Source organism: Pelodiscus sinensis, chromosome 25, assembly GCF_052426305.1.
Source record: "Pelodiscus sinensis isolate ZL-2025 chromosome 25, ASM5242630v1, whole genome shotgun sequence".
NCBI lineage: Eukaryota > Metazoa > Chordata > Testudines > Trionychidae > Pelodiscus > Pelodiscus sinensis.
Genome location: NC_143076.1, coordinates 20,801,336 through 20,824,198, shown reverse-complemented (window position 1 = coordinate 20,824,198; position 22,863 = coordinate 20,801,336). Strand labels below are relative to the sequence as shown.

At 65.8% G+C, this 22,863-nt stretch overlaps 2 protein-coding genes across 3 annotated transcripts; both read left to right on the top strand.

The window, feature by feature from the left end:
• The first annotated feature begins 574 nt into the window (after positions 1–574).
• LOC142820532 (myelin protein P0) lies at positions 575–13,355 on the top strand. Of its 2 annotated transcripts, XM_075909704.2 has the most exons (8): positions 575–889; positions 3,109–3,163; positions 6,247–6,410; positions 7,117–7,342; positions 7,824–7,977; positions 8,568–8,613; positions 9,644–9,739; positions 10,823–13,355. In XM_075909704.2, the coding sequence occupies exons 2-8, from the start codon at positions 3,121–3,123 to the stop codon at positions 11,021–11,023; spliced, it is 930 nt and encodes a 309-aa protein (XP_075765819.1). In that variant the 5' UTR covers positions 575–889; positions 3,109–3,120; the 3' UTR covers positions 11,024–13,355. The 2 variants fall into 2 exon arrangements, with proteins under 2 accessions (XP_075765819.1, XP_075765817.2); XM_075909702.2 differs by lacking the exons at positions 575–889; positions 3,109–3,163 and having other exon boundaries at positions 5,262–6,410.
• A 2,040-nt stretch (positions 13,356–15,395) lies between these two features.
• On the top strand, positions 15,396–22,043 carry SCN2B (sodium voltage-gated channel beta subunit 2). The gene is made up of 4 exons (XM_075909710.2): positions 15,396–15,632; positions 19,116–19,282; positions 20,189–20,399; positions 21,031–22,043. Exons 1-4 carry the CDS (start codon positions 15,563–15,565, stop codon positions 21,228–21,230), a joined length of 648 nt encoding a protein of 215 aa, XP_075765825.1. The 5' UTR covers positions 15,396–15,562; the 3' UTR covers positions 21,231–22,043.
• The last annotated feature ends 820 nt before the right edge of the window (positions 22,044–22,863 follow it).

Below are 22,863 nucleotides of genomic sequence, written 5' to 3'. Positions count from 1 at the left end.
CAGACTCTAAACAGTAAAGCGAGTGGCATGACATCAAACACGTGACTTTGTGAAAGTTAGCATTTAGATACAAGCTGAGCTGCCACACAAACAGGCCCTGTGCCTTGGGGTGCTGAGCTGCCTCCCTCCCTGAGCCCGTTATTTGGTAACTTACTTTGTCCCAGAAGCGCAGGTGAAGAGTAAGGAGCTGAGTTGGAGAACTGGCTCCGTTACGGACCCGTCTAGTGGATTTGATTGGAGTTGTCTGATGTAATTAAATGTTTGGAGTTCAGGCACATCCTAAGTCTGTGGATAGCAGCTTCTCCCTGGCAGCGAGAGTGCTGTATGTATCGGAGTATCTGCCTACAGCCCCTCCTGCCCTTTCTGGTTATTACACTCCCCTGAACGAGACAAATCAGATCTGAAAGCAAGGGCTAAGTGTAAGTCCTGCACGTGCAGCCTCCAGCATCTGCTTCACTCAGGCCATCATGGGGCTCTGGAGGTCTCTGAATTAGTCACCGGCGAACACTTTGCATGTGAAGTGGGGGATCTGCTGCAAACTCTGGTGAGTGTCTGCATGATCTTGGTTCATTTTCTTTCTGACGTAGAGCTTGGGGAAGTTGAAAGGCTGATCTCAGCTACCCTGCAGCTGGAAGCCTCCGTTGCGCTAGAGCAGGAGAACGAAAAGGCAGTGGTAGTGCCAAAGCCAGTGAGTGAGTTTGGTTGAAGGACAGTTATGCCAGGGAAGGATCCTGATGTCTGTGTCATCATGCCCTTGACTGAGCCCCTACCATCAGCTGCAGCTCACCGAGTGCCTGTTGCCAGATTTGCTGCACAGAAATACTGAGTCAGTGGGGTTCTGAGCGAGAAGGTAACACACGGCGGTTGGGCATGAGAAGGGTCTGATTCGGTAAGTGAGCTCAGTGGTTGGGGGTATGGTCGGTGCTGAGACGTTTTGAAACTCGCTATAAGCTGCTGCAGAGTGAGCACATGTGGATTTGGTGCCCAGTTTAGGTGCTTGCTGGAGATGCCGTTATGACAGGCTAGCCCCATACGAAGACTAGGAGTGAAGCCAGTCTGCACTGGGAAATGCTGCAGCCAGGGGTTTTGGAGCTCTGTGCATGGAGCTCTGCTGTGCTATCGTGGTACATGCTCCAAGCAAGCCCTGAGTGCATGACAGACCTCTCGGGGCAGACCTCTCATTGGCAAATTCTAAACATTGAATTCTTTTTACTCAGGGGCACGAGCAAGGAGAATTAGCGAGATCCTTGCTACTGCTAGCTGGCCTTTGATTCCTCAACACAGAGGGCAGCGGGAGGCAGCGTCTGTTTCATACCATTGTATTTGGGCAAGCACGCTCAGCTTGAAAAGCCTTCATTTCACAGCCTCAAAAGCAGTTCTGCTTTCGTGGCAGCTGGTGCTGGCTCTGGGTTCCGCTCCGGGACCTACGGGCCTATGAAACTGCAGTTGCATGAAGAAAAATCTATCGCAATGTCTGAGAGAAGAGGTGACTCCTTTGTAGTGAGGAGTCTGGGTGTGGAATTTCCCCTCCCTTTTGGTTCTGTACTATCCCAGCACTTTGCCATTTCACACTGTTCTATCACACGTGCAGAGCGCCGGCACGTTGCCTTACACCCCCAGCCAGAGCTGGGCCGTCCCCTCTCGCTGCTTACTGTTGTTGGTGGACTTAGCTCTGCAGAGCACAAAGGAGACAGGCTCTACCTCCTGGAGCTCACCAGCTAAGTACCCAGCCTGGCCACTGCTTTGAGTCTCTGAGAACACCCAGGAATAAACGTGGCTTCAAGTTAGCTTTAAATCAGCCAACCAAGGGCAGGTTTACTCTAGTTCCTTTTTGTCGACATCCCTGTTTCTTGGAGATTAATCCACCCCATCTCAAACGCCTATTGAAATGTGTTATGGGGCACTGGCTTGTCCAGGGCCAAAACAATGACACACACGAAAGGAGATTTTTAAAAATAAAAACCAGGGTGATTTAGTGATGTTTTTAGTGGAACACAATTCTCATACGAGACTCTCGGTGTTGTATCTTTTGCTATTGCCAGCTTTGGATTCAGCAGTGAGGGCTGTGTGTGTTTCACAGGCTGAAGGTTTATTTCCCCAATAATGTCTTGTTCTTAAAGAGTTGATCATCAGACACTGAGCAAAATGGCAGCTCTGAGTGTGCCTCCGTCCCTCGGCTTCTCTTGGAACACCAAGTGCCCCGCCGAATGCTGCCTCTCTAGATTTGTTCCTATAAACATGGAGTTAATTCTGTGTGGGTGAGACACAAGCAACTGGAACAAACTCTCTGTAGTTATGCAAATTTGCACTTCATGTAGGGGAAAATGGGACTCGCATGTTCTGGCAGGAGTGTTTGCAGACATTTCCGCGGTGTGAAATCCAGCCCTGGTGGCAAGTGGCTAGAGGTGCCAGTCTGACCTGACCTCCCTGGGGGGCTCAAACCAGGAGACTGTCTGTCGGGGTGTCTGGATTGTCCGTATCAACATAACCATTTCTGCGGATGTTTTTTAAAACACCTGCTAGCGCTTGCCTCCGCGTCTGTGGACAAGCTCAACCTCACCCCCTCCCATTTGTGCTGAAATGCTGGGCCACAAACCAAGCTGAAAGGTCGTTACCAAAAAGGAGGTTTTAAAAGCTCCCTCCAACTTCCCCATCACACAGCTCAGAATTGGCTCCAGCCCGTAACGTATCCGCTGCCCCTTGCTTTTCCAAAGGAGAGGGAATGGATTCATGAAACTCCCTGAGGCGTGGCGGGGGGTAAGGGCCAGGTCCGTATCTGGCAAAGCAAAGGCGGCGGCAGCCCCATCCGTCGCCTGTCCATGGGCAACAGAACGGGACGCGGCTGCAGTGCGATGACTTGATGGCGCGAGGGGGGAACTGCTCCCTCAAGGCAGGAGCTCTGCTCTGGGGTTTCGCTGGCGTTGGCTCCAGTCCTGCCTGTTACCCGACGGCGCTTGTACTGATGCAGTAGCACCGTTCTGGAAAGTCCCCTGCCACAGCCCCTACTTTGCCAGGGTGGGGTGTGTGCCTTGGGCCAAGGCTGTGACCTCGGTGCTGGCTGTCCCTGGAGAGAGCAGGGGCCGGCGTTGACCTGTCTCTCCCTTCTAGAGCGAAACGAGAATGGTGCCGGCCCTGCCTCTTGTGCTGATGCTGGCGTCTCTGGGTAAGTAGAGATCCTGGTTTCCCGTCACCTGCAGCCCAGCACCCTGCTGCTTTCCCCTCCTTTGCCTTTGCTTAGAGAGCCTCCCTCCCAGCCCCACAGGGCTAGTCCTGCTGTGCCTGAAGGGGAAGCTAATGAGCTGCCTGGCTGGGGCTTTGAACATGCACCGTGCCTGCCCAGCATCCTCGTTAATGCCTGTGCTGTCTGATCTCGGCGTGGGCACTCCACCCTTCTGGCCTGGCTCCAGGGCATGGGGCTCAGCTGGCAGCAGTGCCCCTGGCCTGGGACCTGGGGGGGACTCTGCACTTCGCTCGGGGTGGGCTCAGCCCTCATCCAGCTGCCCCAGGGCTCAGGAACTGGGTAACCCACCAGGAGGCTGAGCTGCGTGATCAGCTCACTTGACTTTAACGCCGCCGCCTGAAGATCCCCAAATATTTAACGAGCATCCATGTGGGAGTCAGGCCCCTGCCTGCTGGGATCTGTTCATGTTCATTTTGGCCTGGCCTCTGGTTTCCTGGTGCTTTTCCTCTCCTGAGACTTTCCTGCTGCCCCTGCCTTCTGTGTAGCTCAGCCAGCCGCCGCCTCCCCCTCTGCATTCTTGCAAACTGCCCGGGCCACGGCAGCTGCCCCGTCTATAGCCCCTGCCCTGCAGCGCTTGTTTGTGCCAGCGCAGCCCACGACGCTGACGCTGCTCGACTGGTTTCCTCTGCCGGGTTCCCCAACTGTCCCACTGCAAACAAGCTGGGGACACAGCCAGCCTGAGAGCCCAGGGCCAGGGATAGGAAACAACCGGGGAGGGGCATGCTGACTCCAGCCCAGCAGCCCTTGCCCCAGTGCTGTGAGAGGCTGAGAGTGTGGGCATGACCCTTGCCCTGAGGATGCAGGGCCAGTCCAGTGCTTAGGACCTGGGTTCAAATCCCTGCTCTGCCACTGACGTCCTATGTGACCTTGGGACAGTCAATCTCCATGCCTGAACATTGGAAGTAATAGCCCTGCCCTGCCTCCCAGGGGGCCATGTTAGACACAAGTCCTGCGGTGATAGGTACACAAGGACGGTTCACGAGGAGCACAGCTCTCTGCTGCAAAAGAGCCAATGGGCTGGGGTGTGTGCCAGGAGCGCTCTCCACTTCCCGTCCCATGCGGCCATGCCTCTGCCCAAGGGGAAGTGAGCTGGAATTCCCCTGCTGGGAGCACTGGCACCGTGGGGCTGCGACGCCCGGCCTCCTGGGCTGGCCACGCTGAGACTGGCGCCGTGGGGCTGCGACGCCCGGCCTCCTGGGCTGGCCACGCTGAGACTGGCGCCGTGGGGCTGCGACGCCCGGCCTCCTGGGCTGGCCACGCTGAGACTGGCGCCGTGGGGCTGCGACGCCCGGCCTCCTGGGCTGGCCACGCTGAGACTGGCGCCGTGGGGCTGCGACGCCCGGCCTCCTGGGCTGGCCACGCTGAGACTGGCGCCGTGGGGCTGCGAGACCCGGCCTCCTGGGCTGGCCACGCTGAGACTGGCGCCGTGGGGCTGCGAGACCCGGCCTCCTGGGCTGGCCACGCTGAGACTGGCGCCGTGGGGCTGCGAGACCCGGCCTCCTGGGCTGGCCACGCTGAGACTGGCGCCGTGGGGCTGCGAGACCCGGCCTCCTGGGCTGGCCACGCTGAGACTGGCGCCGTGGGGCTGCGAGACCCGGCCTCCTGGGCTGGCCACGCTGAGACTGGCGCCGTGGGGCTGCGAGACCCGGCCTCCTGGGCTGGCCACGCTGAGACTGGCGCCGTGGGGCTGCGAGACCCGGCCTCCTGGGCTGGCCACGCTGAGACTGGCGCCGTGGGGCTGCGACGCCCGGCCTCCTGGGCTGGCCACGCTGAGACTGGCGCCGTGGGGCTGCGACGCCCGGCCTCCTGGGCTGGCCACGCTGAGACTGGCGCCGTGGGGCTGCGACGCCCGGCCTCCTGGGCTGGCCACGCTGAGACTGGCGCCGTGGGGCTGCGAGACCCGGCCTCCTGGGCTGGCCACGCTGAGACTGGCGCCGTGGGGCTGCGAGACCCGGCCTCCTGGGCTGGCCACGCTGAGACTGGCGCCGTGGGGCTGCGACGCCCGGCTTCCTGGGCTGGCCACGCTGAGACTGGCGCCGTGGGGCTGCGACGCCCGGCCTCCTGGGCTGGCCACGCTGAGACTGGCGCCGTGGGGCTGCGAGACCCGGCCTCCTGGGCTGGCCACGCTGAGACTGGCGCCGTGGGGCCAACCTAAGCAGCATAGTCCCAGCCCTGCTTGCGCGCAGCCCAGCGGGAAGCCTGGCTAGCATGGGTGAGCCCCACCTCAAGGCTTGGGAAGGGATCTTCATGGGCCATGGTGCCATGGGCCTGTCCTGAGGAACAGCCAGGCCAGGGGCATTTAGTCTGTGTCCTGGCTGCCCCGTGGGCCCTGCCATGTTATCTCACTGCAGCCTGTGAGGGGTGAGTAGGAAGCACGGCCCAGGGCTACAGCAGACCCAGCACTTGCATCCTCAGCTCTGCCCAGCCCCTAGCAGCAGCCCATCACCCTGGCTACAGGCTGGGGACAAGCACGGCCCTCCTGGCCAGAGGAGGTGGTGAAGGCCAGGACTTTAACAGGGTTCAAAAAAGAGCTCGACAGATGCGTGGAGGTTGGGTCCATCAATGGTTACTGGCAGGGCCGGTGTCTGGAGGTGGGCGACGGGAGGGATCGCGTGAGGATTCCCTGTTGTGTTCCCTCCCCCGGGCAGGCAGGACGCCGGGCGGGAGGGACCGTTGCTCTGACCCAGCCTGGCCACTCTGACGTTCTCGCGGCGCTGTGTGCAACGCTGGGGGTCTGCGTGTGGCGCGGCTTCCAGTCCTTGGCAACGTCCCTCCCCCGCACTGACCCGCTCTGCCGCCCAGCGCGGCCGGGGCCTGGGAAAGCCAGGGGAGACTGAGCTCCAGGGCTGGTTCTTGCGGTGGACCAGGGGCCTGCCAGGCGTGATGCGGGGGGGCCTGCGCTCTGGCAGGAAGAGCTGTCTGGAGGATGAGCAGGCACCTGGCAGGCCCAGGCTGCTCTCGGCACTGTGCTGGACTCGTCCCTCTTCCTTCCTCAATGCTTGCAGAGAATGGCGGGGCGCTGGCTGGCCTGGTCATCACTCGCCCCAGGCTGACGGCTGGCGTAGGGGGCTCTGTCCTGCTGGAGTGTTTCTTCCAAAGCCTGGTGCCAGGGGCCTGGAACGTGACCAAAGTGGACTGGATACACAGGCCGGAAAACCCCACTGGGCGGGTGAGTCCGATGGCTGGGAGGGGCTCAGGTCTAGGGCACGTGGGGCGCTCGGTCCCAGAGCATAGCAGGGCCCCAGGTCAGAGCGGGCACGTTGAGTTCAGCGACGCAGCTTCGGCTACATCGACTGCGCAGCTGAAGTCGAACAGCTGAATGCAGCTTTGGCGCTGTCTGTGCAGCAGGAAGCCGAAGGGAGTGCGCTCTTCCTGACTCCCCTTGCTCCCTGTGAAATGAGGGTTACTGGGCTCGGAGGAAGAAGTCCTCCCGCTCGACGTTATTTGGAAATAGTCGACGTGCTCCTCAGTTGTTGCAAAAGGACGCTGCTGTGTAGACGTACCCAGAGAGTATTCAGCACGGCCAGAGAGAGCAGCAGTTTCTAAGGGGGGGCCCTGGGGGAGAGGCTGTTCCCAACCAACAGCTGGTCTGCAGTCTCTGGCTGAGGTGAGTTTGATGCCCCTCACCCCAGTTCCTGGGCTCTCAGTCACAAAACCCGCCGTATCAGCTGGGACTGCCTGGCCCCTGGTTGGCTCTTTCAGCAGAAGCCAGTGGGCCTTACACTGCAAGTTTCTCAGCCCGCCAGGCAGGGCGAGGTGCGTGGCTGGTGGTGCCGAGGGGGCAGCAGATGGGGGATATTAGAGGAACAAAGTTCACCCAGTCACATGACATCCTTATCTTGGTCACATGACAGTCCATCCATATCCCCCTGCAGGAGGAGATGGTCTTCTACTACTACAGTAACTACAGTGTTCCCGTGGGTCGCTTCCAGCACCGAGTGCAGTGGTGCGGGGATGTGGCCCGCAGTGACGGCTCTGTCAGGCTGCAGGATGTACAGGCGGACGACAGTGGGACGTATACCTGTGAGATCCGGGTGTTTGGGCAGAGCAGTGTCTTCAAAAACTACACCGTGCTGCATGTGGCCTATGTGAGGCAGATAAGTATGTGCCTCCACTGCTAGCTTATGCCTGCCCGTGGCTATCGGTCAATGTCACCATCACCTCACCAGTCCCCCCTTCCCCTGAGCCGAGTGCCTCGCTGCCTCTCCATCTCGAGTGCCGGCTATGCCTGTCCCTGGTAGCTCGGTGTTGGCTTGAGGGCCCTGTGCATCACGCAGCCCTGTGCAGACACAGAGGTGCGCGAGCAGGAGAGAGGGGCTGGCTGTGAGAACTGGGGTAGAAATCCCCGGGTTTGGGCAGCCCCAGGCTCTGTGCCGTTCTCGTTGGGTTCGGATCCATGCCCAGGCCTGTGGGCATGAACCAATTGTTACAAAGGGCAGGAGACCGCCGAGTCCCCAGATGCCTTTTGGGGTATCATGCCCCTCCCCAGGTCTGGGGCACCTGTCAGCTTGGGCTGGGGCAGATCTGGACTGCAGCGGGCTGGTGTGCGGGGCAGACGGACGCTGCTAACTCTGCTGCACAGGTCTCTCTCCACAAGGGTCTGGCTTTGCCGGGGCCCAGGACCCTGAGACCACCAGCAGCAATGGCTGGGGGCCCATCCTGGGCTACCTCTGTGCGGCCGCCTTCCTGCCCCTTGTGTTGGGCCTGGGGCTGAGGACCATTCTCCGGAAGCAGAGGTAACGGGCCCTGGCTCCCACGTTTGGCATCATCCCGCCTGGGGAGAACCTCAGCTCCTGGGGAATCCCGCCTGACATCACGCAGTCCTCTGCTGCCCCCTGGTGGCTCAGGTGTGTGTGATGGGCTGGTCCCGGGGTTCCACCGGGCTGCTGTCCCTGCAGTACCCGCCTATACCGGGAGCGCGGGGGGTCCTCTTCTTGGCATGCCTGGTCCCACTCCCCTGGGCAGCACATCTCTTGTCTGGTCGGGGGGAGCAGAGTGCTGGGCTCTGCCCGTCTGCCCCTCCCTGGCCCAGGTGGGTGGGGAGGAGCAGCACCCCGGCTGCAGCAACTGCACGTGGGGCTGGAGCTCTCCTGTGCCCAGCAGACTGTGGCCAGGCCAGTCCCCAAGAGCGAGCCCTCCCCACCTGAGCTGGGGCAGAGGCCCGGAGCAGCGGCCTGTCCCTTCCTGTGCTGCACCAGAGCGTGGGGGCAGTGCAGGCCGGCCGGGCACTCGCTCCAGCATGGCCGTGCTGAGCTACAGAGGGATGGCTGGCAGTGATGGGAGCCGGCACAGCTTGTGACCTGCATGCAACTGACATTCCTTCCAGAGCTGCAGAGAGCGGGACCCGGCCGAGCAGCCCGGACGCTGCGGAGGTGAGAGCCGTCTCCCCGCCGGGCAATGTGGCCAGACCCTGTGCCAGGGCAGTGCCACAATCGGGGAACTGGGACACAAGGGGGGTTCCCACGCCCGCAGCCGCGCAGGAGAGCCTGGTGCCTGCCTTGCGGTGTCATTGCCTGCGGGTGGGTGGGGACTGGAATTAACCCCCGGTGACTCCGCCCGGCCCACTCCCAATGTCCAGGGAGCAGGGTGAGCTCCTGGGCTCTGCTGCTGCCTAGAGGCCCAGGCAGAGGCGAGCTCAAGCGGGTGGCGTGGGGCCCGGGACAAGGGTCTGTCCCAGCCGCTTGCTTGCTGCTGCAGCCAAGGGCTGGCGCCGGGTTTGGTGTCTATTGGCGGGACATCAGAGAAAGGCTGCTGGGTGCGATACAACCAATGAAAGGGCAGAGCAGGGAGCATGAGCTAGTGGTAGGCCAGGGAAATGGGAACCAGGGTTCTTGAATTCTAGTCCTACCTTAGTCACTATGGCACGTCTTGTCACTTCCATGCCTCAGTTTCCCTGTCTTCAAAATATCAGAGGGGAGCCGTGTTAGTCTGGATCTGCAAAAGCAACAAGGCGTCCTGTGGCACCTTAGAGACTAACAGATTCATGCTTCAGGGCACGAGCTGTTCACTGGGGTCAGGAAGGCACCTTCCCCAGGTGAGGAGTGCCCCACTGGATGTTGTGGGGGCTTTACACCCCTTTCTCTGGAGCATCTGGTGCTGGTGGGCGCCAGCAGTCAGTGGCATCGGTCTGGGGATGCAGCCGGCTGGCGTGCCCTGTACCTAGGGTACTGGCTGTTACAGCTGTGCTGGTAACTCCCCCCACAAGCCGGTCTGAGTGCGGGAGAAGGGATGACAAAGGGGCCTGGAGCAAGGCTGGGTCCTCCAGGGAGCTACTGAGCATTTGCCTCCCAGGGGCTGGGAACTCGGGGCGCACAGGCTCTCTGGGCAGCTCCCAGGCAGAAATGAGCCTCTGCGGTGGGCCCCGGCCGGCCGTGCAGCGCCTGAGTCCCCGTCCCCCGGCAGGAAGGCGTTTACTCCCTCATCCCCTGCGCTGAGGTGCTGAAGGCCGGGCAGGAGGCCGAGTGGAAGAGCAAAGCGGACACGACCTACCTCACCATGGTGAGTTCTGGGGCAGGAGCGAAGACCAGGACCCGCCGGTGCTCTGTGAGCAGCTGCTGCTTTTCCCCGTGACCTGGGGCTCACCCGAAAACGGGCCAAGGCCCCTCGCCCCAGTCAGGGCTTCTGGCTGGAGACCCCGGCAGCAGGGTCACTAGCGGCAGCAGCAGCGGATCACAGCCCTGCTGCCCAGGCCCGAAGGGAAAAGATGCAGACCTGCCCCCGTGCTCACGGTGCAGGGACGCGCCCGGCTGGGGAGGAGCCTGGGCAGCCAGGCTGGCCCTTGGGCTGCAGGCCCATCAGGCCGTGGCTGTCCCAGCTCCGGGCAGCGTCAGGCGCTCGCGGGCTCCGGGAGTCCTGGCGGCTGTTGCCTTCGAGCTTTGCCCGGTTTAGAGCAGGGACCTGGGGCCGGGAGTCGGATTCCTGGGGTGGCGAGTGTGTGGCACCCCCTCCTCGCCTCCCCGTGCACCCTGCTCCCTCCAGAGCCTGCACCTTCTCCCCGCCCCCAAATTCCCTTTCCAGCCCCCAGAGTCCCACTTGCACCCAAGCCCCCTAGAGCTCCACCCCCCAGCCCAGAGCCTCCCCCAGCTCCCAAAGCCTTAGGCAGGTGCGGGGGGGCAGAGTTTGTGGGAGGAGGGGTCGGGCTCTGGGCACCATCACAATTTTTGCAACCCTGCTGCCCCTGCCGGGTCTATTCCTGCTCTGCTGCTTGCCTCCCGGGGAGCGAAGGAGGTGAGGAACTTCACCCCGTGGGCCGCGGGCGTGAGCGTTCACTGCCGCCTGTCGGTGGTGCTCAGGTCCCTGGCTGAGACGCCTGGAGGGGCCAGCGGGCGCGGCCAAAGAGCGGGGGGCCGGACGAGCGCGGAGCGACAGCGCCTGGGCCTGGCTCCAGCCACTGAGGGCTCCAGCGGCCGGGTCCCAGCCCAGAGGTGACGGCGGGTCGGGGCCGTAACACCCAGGCGGGTTCTGTCGATCTCTGCCAGGCAGCGCAGCGGGCACCGGAGCTGCGCTGCTTATTGGCAGAGCTCAGGCCTAACGCCCCCTCTGGCTCTGGCACCACTGATGGCTTGGCCCTTTCCCCCACAGCGCCCCTGTGCCGCTTTCCAGCTGGAGCACAACGTGTACGTGCAGCTGGGCAGGAAGACGATCCCAGTGGAATGGATGGATGAGGGGAGACTGGGCACCGAGGGAGCCCCAGAAAGCAAGCAAGCCCGTGGGAAGTCCATCTGTCCAGAGGAGGAATTCCCTTATGTCCTGTGTGGGGTCACTGAGCCCAGCCTGGCATGAGAGCCAGGGCCACGGACCTGCCCCAGGGTCAAACTCTGCCCCCTCCATCAGCATGGCACAGGGCCGGCTCTCAGCCCGTACGGCTGTATTGTGCTAGCTATTTGTGCTGGGACGGCACCCGCCTGCCCCAGCCAGGATTGGGCCCCGCTGTACCCAGCGCTGTGCAGACTGGCTTGTGGACATTTTCGAAAGGGCCACGGCGTGCTCTATGGGGCTGCGTCTGTGCCATGAGCCTGGCCTGGCCTGCTCACAAGGCAGTGGGAGGGTACTGGCCAGGAGCAGGGCCCAGGACGGAGATGAAGGTGAACGGACCATGCCCCGGTTCCACCCTCGTCCTGCAGGCAGGGCAGCGCCAGTGGCATGGCTTCCGCTCTCTGGGCTGTTGTGAAAACTCAATGAGAGCAAGTGGTGTTCCCTGTAAGCCGGGTGCTTGTGCGGCCGCTCGGGAGATCCCAGTGCTGCCCAGCTGACTAGCAGTGCGCCCACAGCTGGGTTTTGTGATTCTACTGGTGGTGCACATTCACCCGTGCCTCGTGCACTTAAATTATTCCACACATGGATGGAAACGATTAGAAGGAGCGTTGGTCCCAAGCTGCAGCCAGGAAGGAGAGGGTAGTCAGGTGTTGGGAGCTGGCCTGATGCCTGGGAACCTTGGAGGCTCCGGGCTGCCATCCTGGCACCTCCCGCCAGAGCCCCATGGCAAACGAGCCAGCCCCATCCTGGGGCAATAGGTCAGTCGAGCCGTGTGTGTGAACAGGCGTGCGACTCCACCCCCAACGTGTCTCCATTCACACGCCTGCGCTAGCAGGGCCATTCTCGGCCAGGGAGGCCGGGCTGGGGCCTTGACTGTCCTGCCGGGACAAAATGTGCCTCTGGGGCTGGCACCCAACGGGGCTGCCTCAAGGGGTCAGCGGCCTGGCCTGCCCCTGCCCTGGCGCTGCCCCCGAGCACAGCGAGGCCCCTGCCAGCTGCTCTGCAGGGCTATAGATAGACGCGCGACGCTCACTCCTGGGCAGCCGGCGGGCCGGGCGAGCCAGCACCCTCAGCCTGGCCGCACGTGGCCAATGCAGCAAAGGTTGCTACATGCTGCAGTCGTTTGTTTCACGTTGCCACCCCACTCGTTTTTCGTTGGTGAGGCAGACCAGCCAGGGTGAGTGGCTTAAAAACCTGCCGGCCTGTTTGTGTGCAAGGCGAACGGAGACCAGGGCGGCGAGTCCGGGTAAGGGCCCGTTGCTGGACTCAGGCGCCCGGCCTCGTAGCTGGGCCTTCGTGCTGCACAATCCGTGGATCTGCATGGAGAGGCGGCGTATAATAACCTGCCCTCGAATGAAAACTCTGGAGCCTCCCTGGGCCGGGCCACGAGGCTCTGTAAGGCTGCGCAGGCGTCTCCCACGCTCCCTCCCCGGGCGTGCCAGCCGGGGTGCAGGCTGACCGGTGGCAGCGGGGGTTTGGGACGAGTCTCTGGAGCCTGTCGCGCCCGGAGAGCTCAGCGTGGGGGCGAGAAGAGCGCACGGCGAGCCCGCCTGGGTGCAAGGGAACGCCTGAGAACGTGACCCGGGTGCAAGCCAAAGGCCTAGATGCCTCCAGGCAAAGCAAACAAACCCACCCCCAGCCCCCACCCTTTTCAGCCAGTCGGGGGCCTGCGTGGGAGCCTCCGGGGCTCACCCTGCCTAGCAGCGCTGGGGCGTCGTGCCAGCGGAGGAGCCAGGAAGGAGGTGCTGGGCAAAGCTGGCAGCTGGATCGTGCAGGCCCGCTGAGCACCTCATGTGGGTTCCCCGAGCTCTGCCCCCCCACCTCACCTTCAGGGCGCCCTTTAGCCCCCCTCTTCCAAGGACCAGGCTAGTGGTGTGAGGTGCCCAGCAGAGGGCACAACGTGGTTCGGGTGGGGGCTCGGCTCCGTGTGTAGCAGGGAACGCAGGGGTAAGAGCTCCCCCTCCCCCAGCCCGCAGAGCAGCGCCCGTGCAGCACGTGGACCAACGCGCGCTGTGGCGGGGGGGGGGGGCTGCCTGCTCTGAGACCCGGGCCCCCTGCGCTGGGATGCGATTTGCACTGACTCTCCCAAATGTGGATTAACCCAGACACCCCGGCTCAGCCTCCCAGGGGGAGAGAAAGGCAGGAGGGCGGAGACCAGCACCTGGCTGGGGGCAGGGCTGGAAGGGAGTTGGGAGTTTCTGTCTGGTTTCATGGGGGAAGCAGCCTAAGCAACGGGCTGGGATTTAGGGGCCCAGTCTCCCCCATCTCAAGGGGGCTGAGGCATCCTAGGCCTGCCCTGGAACCAGATTACATCTGTGCTGTGCTGTATCCTGGAGAAGCAATAAACTCCCTCTGTTCTACTGGCTGGCGGAGTCTGTTCAGGGGTGCAGGAGGTGTACGGGGGTGTACGGGGGTGCAGGAGGCGGGGGACCCCAACGCGTCACACGCTCGTGTGGGAAAAGGGAGCAGGCCTGCGCTGCCCACTGAGCCAAGGCCACGGGCCGGCATCAGCCGGGCCACCTCACGGCTGGTTTTCATGGCACGGCTGGGCCACAGCAGCAGCAGGGATCCCCCCCACGGCTGTATTTCCAGCCCACGGAAGGGCCTGCTCTGGGCTGCTGCCGGCTAGAGCCCCTTTCAGGTCAGAGGCGCGGGACGGGGGAGCCAGGCGGCTCTCTGCACACGAGATGCCCAAACACTCGGGAACGTCTGCGCCTCGTTCCCATCAGGGAATTCAGTGCTGCTGCAAACCCAGCTGGGGCTGCCAGGAGTCCGGTTTGGAAGCAGGCCGGTATTGGAGCTCTCTGTCCGGGAAACACAGGGAGACAATAGAACTGAGACAATAGAACTGTCCGGCATTGTCTAAATCCGACGGAATGCCGATTGCGATGTCACGGCAAGTGGGTCCGGGATTTTTGTTGAAACCATCTGGCAGCCCCACAGCCAGGGGCCGGCTGGGCGGGCGAGTTCCAGGCCTGGGGGGGGCCGGTGCCAGGCCACTGTCTCTACGCCGCGTCCTGCCGAGGGGGCGAAGGTCCCAGTGGCGCACCAAGACCCTGGGAGCCCGTCAGCCTGTTTGCAGGGTCAGTCTGGGAGATGCCAAGGGCATGAAGCGAGGAGCAGCTGGGAAGGCCTTGTAGCCCGGGCCCTCGCTGCCTGCCCCCTGCCGTGGCGGGGAATAGCAGCAGCGAGGGCCGCGCTGTTGGTGGGGAAGGTGGCGCGCGCCCTTGGCTGTGGCCTGAGCCGTTCTCAGAGGCCACGGGGCGCCGGGCATAACCCCGTGTGGGCAGCGCCAGAGCAGGCTGTGCCGGGCCGGAGAGAAGGGCCACGCTGGCGGGGGAGGAGTCGGCCCTCAGAGCCGAGGAGAGGGCCGCATTGTCGCACGGCCCCTCCGTGGGGCAGCCCCACGTGCGCTGGGTGGCAGAGCTCGGCTGAGCGAAGCAGGGGCCGCGCACCTCACCGACCCGTAGAGCAGGCGCCCGCCACCGGCGCGGCCCAGGCCCTCAGCACGGGGTGGGCAGAGCAGCGAGCGGGGAGCCTTTCTCTGGCGCTCTGCAGACGGGCTGGGGGTCCCGGCGGGGTCCTGGCGCGGGGGAGCTGAGTCCCCACGTCTCCCAGTCTCCGCTAGGCGGGATGCGGTTTCCCGGCACGTCTTCGCAGCGCTCCCCTTCCTCTCCAGCCCCGGACGAAGGGAGCAGCGTTAGCGCCAGAGCTGCCCTTCCCCACCCCGGGGACCCCCTGGATCGCTCTCTGGTGCCTGGCAGCCTGGGGCCCCACCCTTGGTGAGACCCCCTAGCAGGGCGCTGCCCGAGGACAGCTGCATTCCCTTTGCTGGCTGCTAGGGCCCTGCCCCGGGACAGCAGACTCGGGCGTGTGGAAATGAGGAGGGTGGGGGCTCGTCTGGGGCTGGTTTGCAGCCTTGGGCCTGGACCCCTCCCACGGGCCTTCCCCTCACGCCACGGCCAGGCAGCTGCTGGGCCCGAGCGCCAGGGTTCCCTTGGCAGCCAGCCCCGGCCCCGCACGCTGGCACGAGGAGGCAACGCCCTGCGGCCGGGACGCCAGGCAGGCCCAGGCCGGTGGGCAGCCCGCGGGGCGCAGCAGAGCCGGAACGCAGGCGGCAGCCCAGGCGGCTCTAGGAGACATAAAGCCTGCACGCTGCTCGGGGCAGAGGGGGCGAGTTCGGTGGGCAGGGACATCGCCCCTCCTTCCCCCTTGCAGGCATGAACTGCCCCAGAGCAAACCCTCCAGGCGCTCTGACAACTGCAGACGGGGCCCGGCACCACGGCCACATCCCAGCGCAAGGAGCGGAGAGCATGTTCCTTTGCTACCCAGGACATTTTGATGCCCTCCCACTTCCTTTGATGAAATTCACCAACCATAAAATTTACTGCCTTTTTTTTTTTTTTAAATAGCAGCAGCCCTCCAGCCGGCCATATTGGAGGCTGGGAAATAAAGCAGCTAAAATGATGTGTGTCTTGGAAATAGCCCCGTGCACTTGAGAAAACAAAGCCACCCACCAGCAGCCACACCCAGCCACCCTCCGCGCCCACCCACGGGCCCTCGAACATGCGCCAGGCGCCATGGCTTCCGCGGCCCACCCTGTGCCTCACTGGGCTCGGCTTGCTGGTCTCTCTGGGTAAGTGGCGACTGTGCCTCTTGCATGCAGGCATGGGGCAGCACCAGCCTGTCTCCCGCGGCCTCGTCCCGGGGCAGGGCGTGGTGGGATGGCGGAGCCAACTGCTGCCGAAGGGGCACTGGGGCAGAGAGGGGCTTGACGTTCCGTGGGGTGGGGCTGCCCCTGGTTTTCGTGGCTGCAGGTGGGGCGCAAGCTGGGTGGCGCGCCAGGCGGCTGGTCTCCGTGCCTTGCCAAGAGCCAGGGGTGCGTGTCAGCAGCTTTTGGTATCGATTCCCTGGAAGCAGGAGACTCAGATTCAAACACAAGCTCTGTGGGGGGGGGGGGGGGGGGGGCAGGAGGGGGCATTTGCTGATGGACAGATTGGGACATGGCGGAGAAAAATGACAGCGTGTCCCCATCTTCCACTAGGAATCCTGCCTGTCGATTGCTGCGGAGCAGCTGCAGGGTGTGCGGGGCCAGGGCATGTGGCAGCTGAGCGGCGTGGGGGGGAGCAGCCCAGTGCCCATGGCTCAGGAAGGAGCCCCCGCTCCATGCTCCGGCCTGTGCATGCCGAGGGATGCGGGGGTTGCACTGCAGGGCTGGCCGGTCCGGGCGGGGTCCCCTCCCAGGCTCCAGAGCTGGCCACTGCCAGACTCAGCCAGGTGACTGATGCAGAGGGACGCACCGCCTCCGACTGCACTGAGGCACCCTGCAGGGCGTCCTCTCCCCTCCGTGCTGGGGAGGTCCTAGAGGTCCTGCTGCTGAGAACACCGTGGCTGGAGGTGCCCCGGGCCCGGGCTGGCTCGCTGTCCCAGCGGGGCAGGTTTCCCTCGAGGGGGGCGAGAGGGAAAGGCACCAGCCCGTCCCGGTCCGGATTCTGGTGTTCGCAGGCTGGTCTGAGTGCGGGGCTCATCGGGCGGGGTCGGCAGCCACGGCCCGGCCTGGTCCTGCATGCACCTGGCCAGGTGTTTTCTGAGCAGGCCTGGCCCCGCCGCGCCCTCTGGAGACCTGGTGCTGGCTAAGGAGCCACGCGGGGGAAGCAGGATGCTCCATGCTCCACGCTCCGGTGCTCTGGTTTCCCTTCCCACTCCAGGGGCTTTCCTCCCAGTCAACATGGCTCCCCCCAGGCCTGGTGCTCGGGGGCGCTCCCTCCCGCCAAGAGGCCAGGCTGGGCGGGGATGGCCCCTCAGCGGCCTGCACACGGGCGTCATGGGGGCGTTCCCCGGCCCCCTCGCAGCGCTCCACCCTGGACCGGCCTGGCTGGGCCTGTGGAGGACGCCAGCTGCCGGAGCCGGGCCATGTCCACAGGCACCGCGGGGACTCCCCGCCCCAGGGGCTCGCCCCGTCTGCCCGGAGCTGCAGTCCCTGCGCTCGAGGGCTGCTCTTCGCCTGGGCTCCGGTTTGGAGCTCGCTCTGCAGCTCTGTCCCAAGGGGCGTCCCTGGAGGGTGCTGCCGGGCTGCCGTTCGCATTCTCAGATGTTCCCGTTGTACAGGGGCAGCCCTGGCGTTCGGGGCTGTTTCTGATCTAGGCGCCTCCTCCCCGACCCCCGGCCTCCGGCCCCATTTTCCCCCTTTGCTTCCTGCTCACCCTGTCCCACGTGCTCAGCTCGCAAGGCAACGAGGTGTTTTAGCTGCCTCTGCGGCAGACCCAGCTGCACACCTGCCTCTCGCCCCAGCCCCAGCCACTCGGTGGAAGGCAGCAAATTGGCTGGCTCAGCTACGGTGGCGTCTGGGTCAGCACGTTCCTTCCGTGGGAGCCCAGCGAGAGCAGCACGTGGAGCCACGGTCAGAGCCACGATGGCCAGGCACTGCCCGAGAGCCCGGTGCTGCCCAGGCCAGGCGGCCGCCCACAGGGACCTGCCAGCTGGGGCCCAGGCCCTGTGCCATGCGCCTGGGGAGGCTGCAGAGCGCAGCTCGAGGGCCGAGGGGCACGGGCGGAAGTGCCCGGCGTGCGGCCACAGGTCTGAGCGGCGCCTGGGCTGCGCCAGTCCGACATGCAGCGCGGGGCGGGGGCGGGGGCCGGCCCCGGGGGAGGGGGCGACGCTTTGCCGCAGCGAGTGCTGGGGACAGGGGCCCGGCTGCTTCGCACACGGGGTCCTCGAGCCCCTGGCTGCGAGGGGCGCGGGGCTGGCTGTGTGCAGGGCCGGCGCTCTGGCTCTCTCCAGCCAACGGGCCTCTGCAGTGCCCGGCCAGCCCCGTCAGTGGCTGGGGGCGTGTGTCCGTGAGCCCCCCACCGGCTCGCTGCACCAAAGCCCCCCGCTGGCGCTGCACTGGCTGGGCTGCCCCCAGTGGGGACCGGCCCGGGCCCCCCACCGCAGCCTCTTGCCCTCTGCCTAACTGGGAAACTGCCAGCCGGGCTCTGCCCCCCGCCGGGCTCCCTCCTGCGCCCCAGCGGGAGCCCCGGCAGCCGAGGGAGCAGACCGAGCGAATCGGCCGGCGCGGGCAGGGGCTGCTCCCTCCTGGCCTGACACGCGAGGGGCGCAGCCGAAACCCCCTGCGGACGTGGCCCGGCACCCTGCCCAGCCCGTGCTGCCGGGCCCTGCAGAGCTCATGGATCTGTGCAGCAGGGACGCCTCCTCCAAGCGGCCGTGGAAAGCGCGTGCGCTGCAGCTGGGGGCGCGGGAGACATGACAGAGCCCGGGGGAGAGGGCAGAGCGCCAGGACGGGCGGCTAACCCAGGCCGGAGGCCAGGCACCGCTCTGCAGCCAGGGGCGCGGGGAGCAGGAGACATGACAGAGCCCGGGGGAGAGGGCAGAGCGCCGGGACGGGTGGCTAACCCAGGCCGGAGGCCAGGCACCGCTCTGCAGCCAGGGGCGCGGGGAGCAGGAGACATGACAGAGCCCGGGGGAGAGGGCAGAGCGCCGGGACGGGCGGCTAACCCAGGCCGGAGGCCAGGCACCGCTCTGCAGCCAGGGGCGCGGGGAGCAGGAGACATGACAGAGCCCGGGGGAGAGGGCAGAGCGCCGGGACGGGCGGCTAACCCAGGCCGGAGGCCAGGCACCGCTCTGCAGCCAGGGGCGCGGGGAGCAGGAGACATGACAGAGCCCGGGGGAGAGGGCAGAGCGCCGGGACGGGTGGCTAACCCAGGCCGGAGGCCAGGCACTGCTCTGCAGCCAGGGGCGCGGGGAGCAGGAGACATGACCGAGCCCGGGGGAGAGGGCAGAGCGCCGGGACGGGTGGCTAACCCAGGCCGGAGGCCAGGCACCGCTCTGCAGCCAGGGGCGGCCGAGCTAAGGCAGGGCCCTCCCCCCGCTCTACCTGCAGGGCAGATGTGCCCCAAGCTGTGTGTCGGGGTCGGAGGGCATGTGGGGGCCTGGGGCAGGGAGGGGCTGAGGTCGCTGCCTTGGAAAAGCCCCTTTCCTGTGGCCACGGTTTGCTGTGAACCTGCCAGTCTCTGCCCCCTCCCCGGGCAGCGCTGCTAGCAGCCCAGACCCACGGCCCCCAGGGGCTGGGTCCGGCTTCAGCGCTTGCGACGTTCACTTTGTTCCCCCGGCTTCTCGGCAGCGCCCGCGGGGCTGGGCATGGAGATCATGGCGCAACCCACCATCAGCGCGCTGAACGGCACGTCCGTGCGCCTCGCCTGCACCTTCAACTCCTGCTACAAAGTGGAGAACAAGGAGTTCTCCCTCAACTGGACCTACCAGGGCTGTGACAACTGCAGCGAGGAGCTGGTGAGTCCTGTAAATCCACGTAACAGCCTCGGGCCCTCTCCCCCGCTGCTGTCGGAGCCGGCAGGGTCTCGCTCTCCGATCTCCCCCGCGCCCAACGGGCTGGGAACCGCCCGCCTGGGGGAAGGAAGCTGGGATTGGCCTGGCGGCTCCGGGCTGGGCTCTGCGGGCGCCCCGACGTCCCCTGGCCGGCTGGAAAACGTCCAGAGGTGGCGACGTGGATTCCAGCCCCAGGTCCTGTGTGTGGGCCCCCTGAGGCCGAGGGCACGGGGGGCTCCGGCGAGTCCAGCGAGCGCCGGTCTGCGGGCGGGGCCGCCTGTGGGACGCTGCAGCTCTGTGGCGCCGGGGCATGGAAGAATTCTTCTGCCGCCTTGTGCTGCTGGCACCTGGGTCTGGCCGGTGCAGCTCTGTCCCGGGGGGGCACGGTGAGGGGCAGGGACTCGCTGAGTGCGGGAGGCCGGGGCCAGCCGACCCAGCACTGGGATGACTGTGTGTCCAGAGGGGGCGTCCCGCTTCCCGGGAGGCAGCCAGGGCTCCGGCCGGCCTCGGGGGAGTGGGAGGCAGAGGGAGTATCGGGGAACAGGGCCGAAGGTTCTCGGCCAGTCGTGAGGACTGTGCCCAGGTGCCGACCAGCCCGCTGGAGCCCGGTTTGCGTTGGCTGCTACGGCTGGGGAAAGCCTGGGCAGGAGAGACGGACTGGCCCCGGCTGGCATCCTTGCTCCCACTGGCCAGGGATCTGTGCTGTGCTTGCTGGCCTGGGCTCGGGGGGCCCTGGTCCGAGGGCAGGGCCGTGCTCTTTGCTGGTGCGGGAAGGAGGCGAGGGGCCCAGATCTCTGGCCGGCCCAGGGGGTGGGCGTGCCCCGGGCGTGATGGCTCTCCTGCCTCTCACTGCCCTGCCCGTCTGCCCAGTTCCTGCAGTTCCGGATGAAGATCGTGCACTGGCGGCTGGATCGCTTCGGGAACCGGGTGGAGTTCACCGGCAACCCCAGCAAGAACGACGTGTCCTTCACCCTCCACCAGGTGCAGCTGGAGGACGAGGGCATCTACAACTGCTACGTGATGAACCCGCCCGACCGGCACCGGGGCCACGCCCGCATCTCCCTCAGGGTCATCACCGAAGGTGGGCGCGGGGGCCGAGCGGGACAGGCCGACCCACGGCCAGACAGCAGGGGCCGCTCTGACCCACGCGGCCCTGCCCGCAGCCCCAGCTCAGCGGCACACGTGGCTTGGTTTGGCGTGTGGCCTGGAGGCGACCCCAGCAGCCCCTGCCCGTGGGTGTAGCTGCCTTTCCTGCCCCTGGGGAATTGGCGCTGCCATGGAGCCAGGCTGGGTGTCTCTGCGGGCCGGGAGCGGCAGTGGGAGGGGAGGGGTGCGGAGGCTGCCTGCCCCCGGGAACTCCCCTTCTCTGCTTAGCGCCAGGCCCAGGGAGCACCCTGCAGCCAGCCCATGGCAGTCGCAGGGACGGGGGCAAGCCAGGAGCGGAGGGCGGGGAGCCAGGAGCCCCTGAGCCCCAGGCTGGCCAACCCGCACTCCCTCTGAGGGCCAAGGTGGGGCCTGGCCCTGGGGCCTGAGGCCGGGCAGCAGGCTGACAGTTACATCAGGGGTCCCAGGCAAGGACTTTAGCCAGCCCCGGCCTGGGGATGGACATGGCCACCAAGGGGCCTGCTCCTCCCAAGTGCACGCTGGCGGAGCTGCCCGCCTGACGCTCTCGGCCCCCAGCGCCCCCCTCACCTGCCCTCTCTGCTCCGCAGTGCCCCCGGAGCGCGACTCCACGGTGGCCGTCATCGTGGGGGCCTCCGTGGGGGGCTTCCTGGCCGTGGTGATCCTGGTGCTGGTCGTCGTCAAGTGCGTGCGGAGGAAAAAGCAGCAGAAGCTGAGCACCGACGACCAGAAGACGGAGGAGGAAGGGAAGACGGACGGCGAAGGGAACCCCGAGGAGGGCACCAAGTAGCGGCCCCCTCTCCTTTCCCTGTACAGCGCGACCCCTCGTGTGCTTCCCCGGGACAGATTTCAGCTCCCCGGAATTACTGAGCATCCTTCCCCCACATAGCCCCGGCCCCAGGGCAGGCTGGGGAGAAGTCTGCTGCACGCCTGGCCTGAGCACGGGGCGGTGGGGGTGGATTCGAGGAGCCTAATGAGCACCAGGGTGCATCGCCCTCCAAGCCAGGAGAGCTCTGGGTGCCAGGGTGTGGCCCAGGGCAGGGCCTGGAGCAATCCGGGAGGGCGCTCGAGAGGGAGGGAGGCCCTGAGGACTGTGGGGCTTTGGGGAGAGGGCTGCAGCCGCTCAGCCTGAAGGGCCATGGAGCTGGGGCCTGCAAGCCCTCCTGCCCCCGGCCCGGCCCGCGGGAGAGTCAGTGAGCTGGCCGGGGGAAGGGCAGAGGGGTCTCCTGCGCCTCGTATTCGTGGCAGAGCCGTGAGCTCCGGGGACCCTTTGCTGTGTCAAGTGATCTGACTCGTCTCCCTGGAGTCACTGGAGCTCCATCCCCACGGGCCAGTCTCCTCCCAGACTCCTTGGAGTGGGTCCCGTCCACAAAGGCACCCGGATCCCTCCGAACCCTGCCCCGGGCACTAGCAGGGCACCCGACAGATGGGAAGGCAGCTAGCGTGGTGCCCCAGTGCAACAGGAAGGCAGGGGGATGGGCGAGGGTGCAGTGCGGCTGTCAGGCAGGTGTGGGGCACAGTGTGATTGTCAGTTGGGGACGGGTGTGGGGCGCAGTGCGGCTGTCAGGCAAGGAGTCGGGCGGGGGGATGGGCGGGGGGCGCAGTGCAGCTGTCGGGTGGGGGGACGGGCGTGGGGCGCAGTGCGGCTGTCAGGCGAGGAGACAGGCGGGGGCAGTGCGGCTGTCGGGCGGGGGGACGGGCGGGGGGACGGGCGGGGGGCGCAGTGCGGCTGTCGGGCGGGGGGACGGGCGTGGGGCGCAGTGCGATTGTCAGGCGAGGAGACAGGCGGGGGGCAGTGCGGCTGTCAGGCGAGGAGACAGGCGGGGGGCAGTGCGGCTGTCGGGCGGGGGGCGCAGTGCGGCTGTCGGGCGGGGGGACGGGCGGGGGGCGCAGTGCGGCTGTCAGGCGAGGAGACAGGCGGGGGGCGCAGTGCGGCTGTCGGGCGGGGGGACGGGCGGGGGGCGCAGTGCGGCTGTCAGGCGAGGAGACAGGCGGGGGGCAGTGCGGCTGTCGGGCGGGGGGACGGGCGGGGGGGGGGGGCGCAGTGCGGCTGTCGGGCGGGGGCGCAGTGCGGCTGTCGGGCGGGGGGACGGGCGGGGGGCGCAGTGCGGCTGTCGGGCGGGGGCGCAGTGCGGCTGTCGGGCGGGGGGATGGGCGGGGGGCGCAGTGCGGCTGTCGGGCGGGGGCGCAGTGCGGCTGTCGGGCGGGGGGATGGGCGGGGGGCGCAGTGCGGCTGTCGGGCGGGGGCGCAGTTCTCCTTTCGGGCGGGGCACAGAGGCCGAAGTTTCATGAAGGAGTCTGTTCTCTAGTAGGTTGTTTCCTTACCCTCACAGGGATAGCTGCAGTCTTGTCTGTTGCCCCGGCCCCGGCCCGGGGAGGAGAGCAGGGACTGCGGGGGTGGGATTGCTGGGCACACACTGGTC

Excerpts from the sequence above, each read along its gene's own strand:
- LOC142820532 (XM_075909702.2), top strand. The coding sequence starts at position 6,168 with ATGAGCAGGCACCTGGCAGGCCCAGGCTGCTCTCGGCACTGTGCTGGA. Across the intron at positions 6,411-7,116 it reads CGGAAAACCCCACTGGGCGG|GAGGAGATGGTCTTCTACTA; the intron begins GTGAGTCCGATG and ends ATCCCCCTGCAG. Across the intron at positions 7,343-7,823 it reads GGCCTATGTGAGGCAGATAA|GTCTCTCTCCACAAGGGTCT; the intron begins GTATGTGCCTCC and ends TCTGCTGCACAG.
- SCN2B (XM_075909710.2), top strand. The coding sequence starts at position 15,563 with ATGCGCCAGGCGCCATGGCTTCCGCGGCCCACCCTGTGCCTCACTGGG. Across the intron at positions 15,633-19,115 it reads CGGCTTGCTGGTCTCTCTGG|CGCCCGCGGGGCTGGGCATG; the intron begins GTAAGTGGCGAC and ends GCTTCTCGGCAG. Across the intron at positions 19,283-20,188 it reads ACAACTGCAGCGAGGAGCTG|TTCCTGCAGTTCCGGATGAA; the intron begins GTGAGTCCTGTA and ends CCGTCTGCCCAG.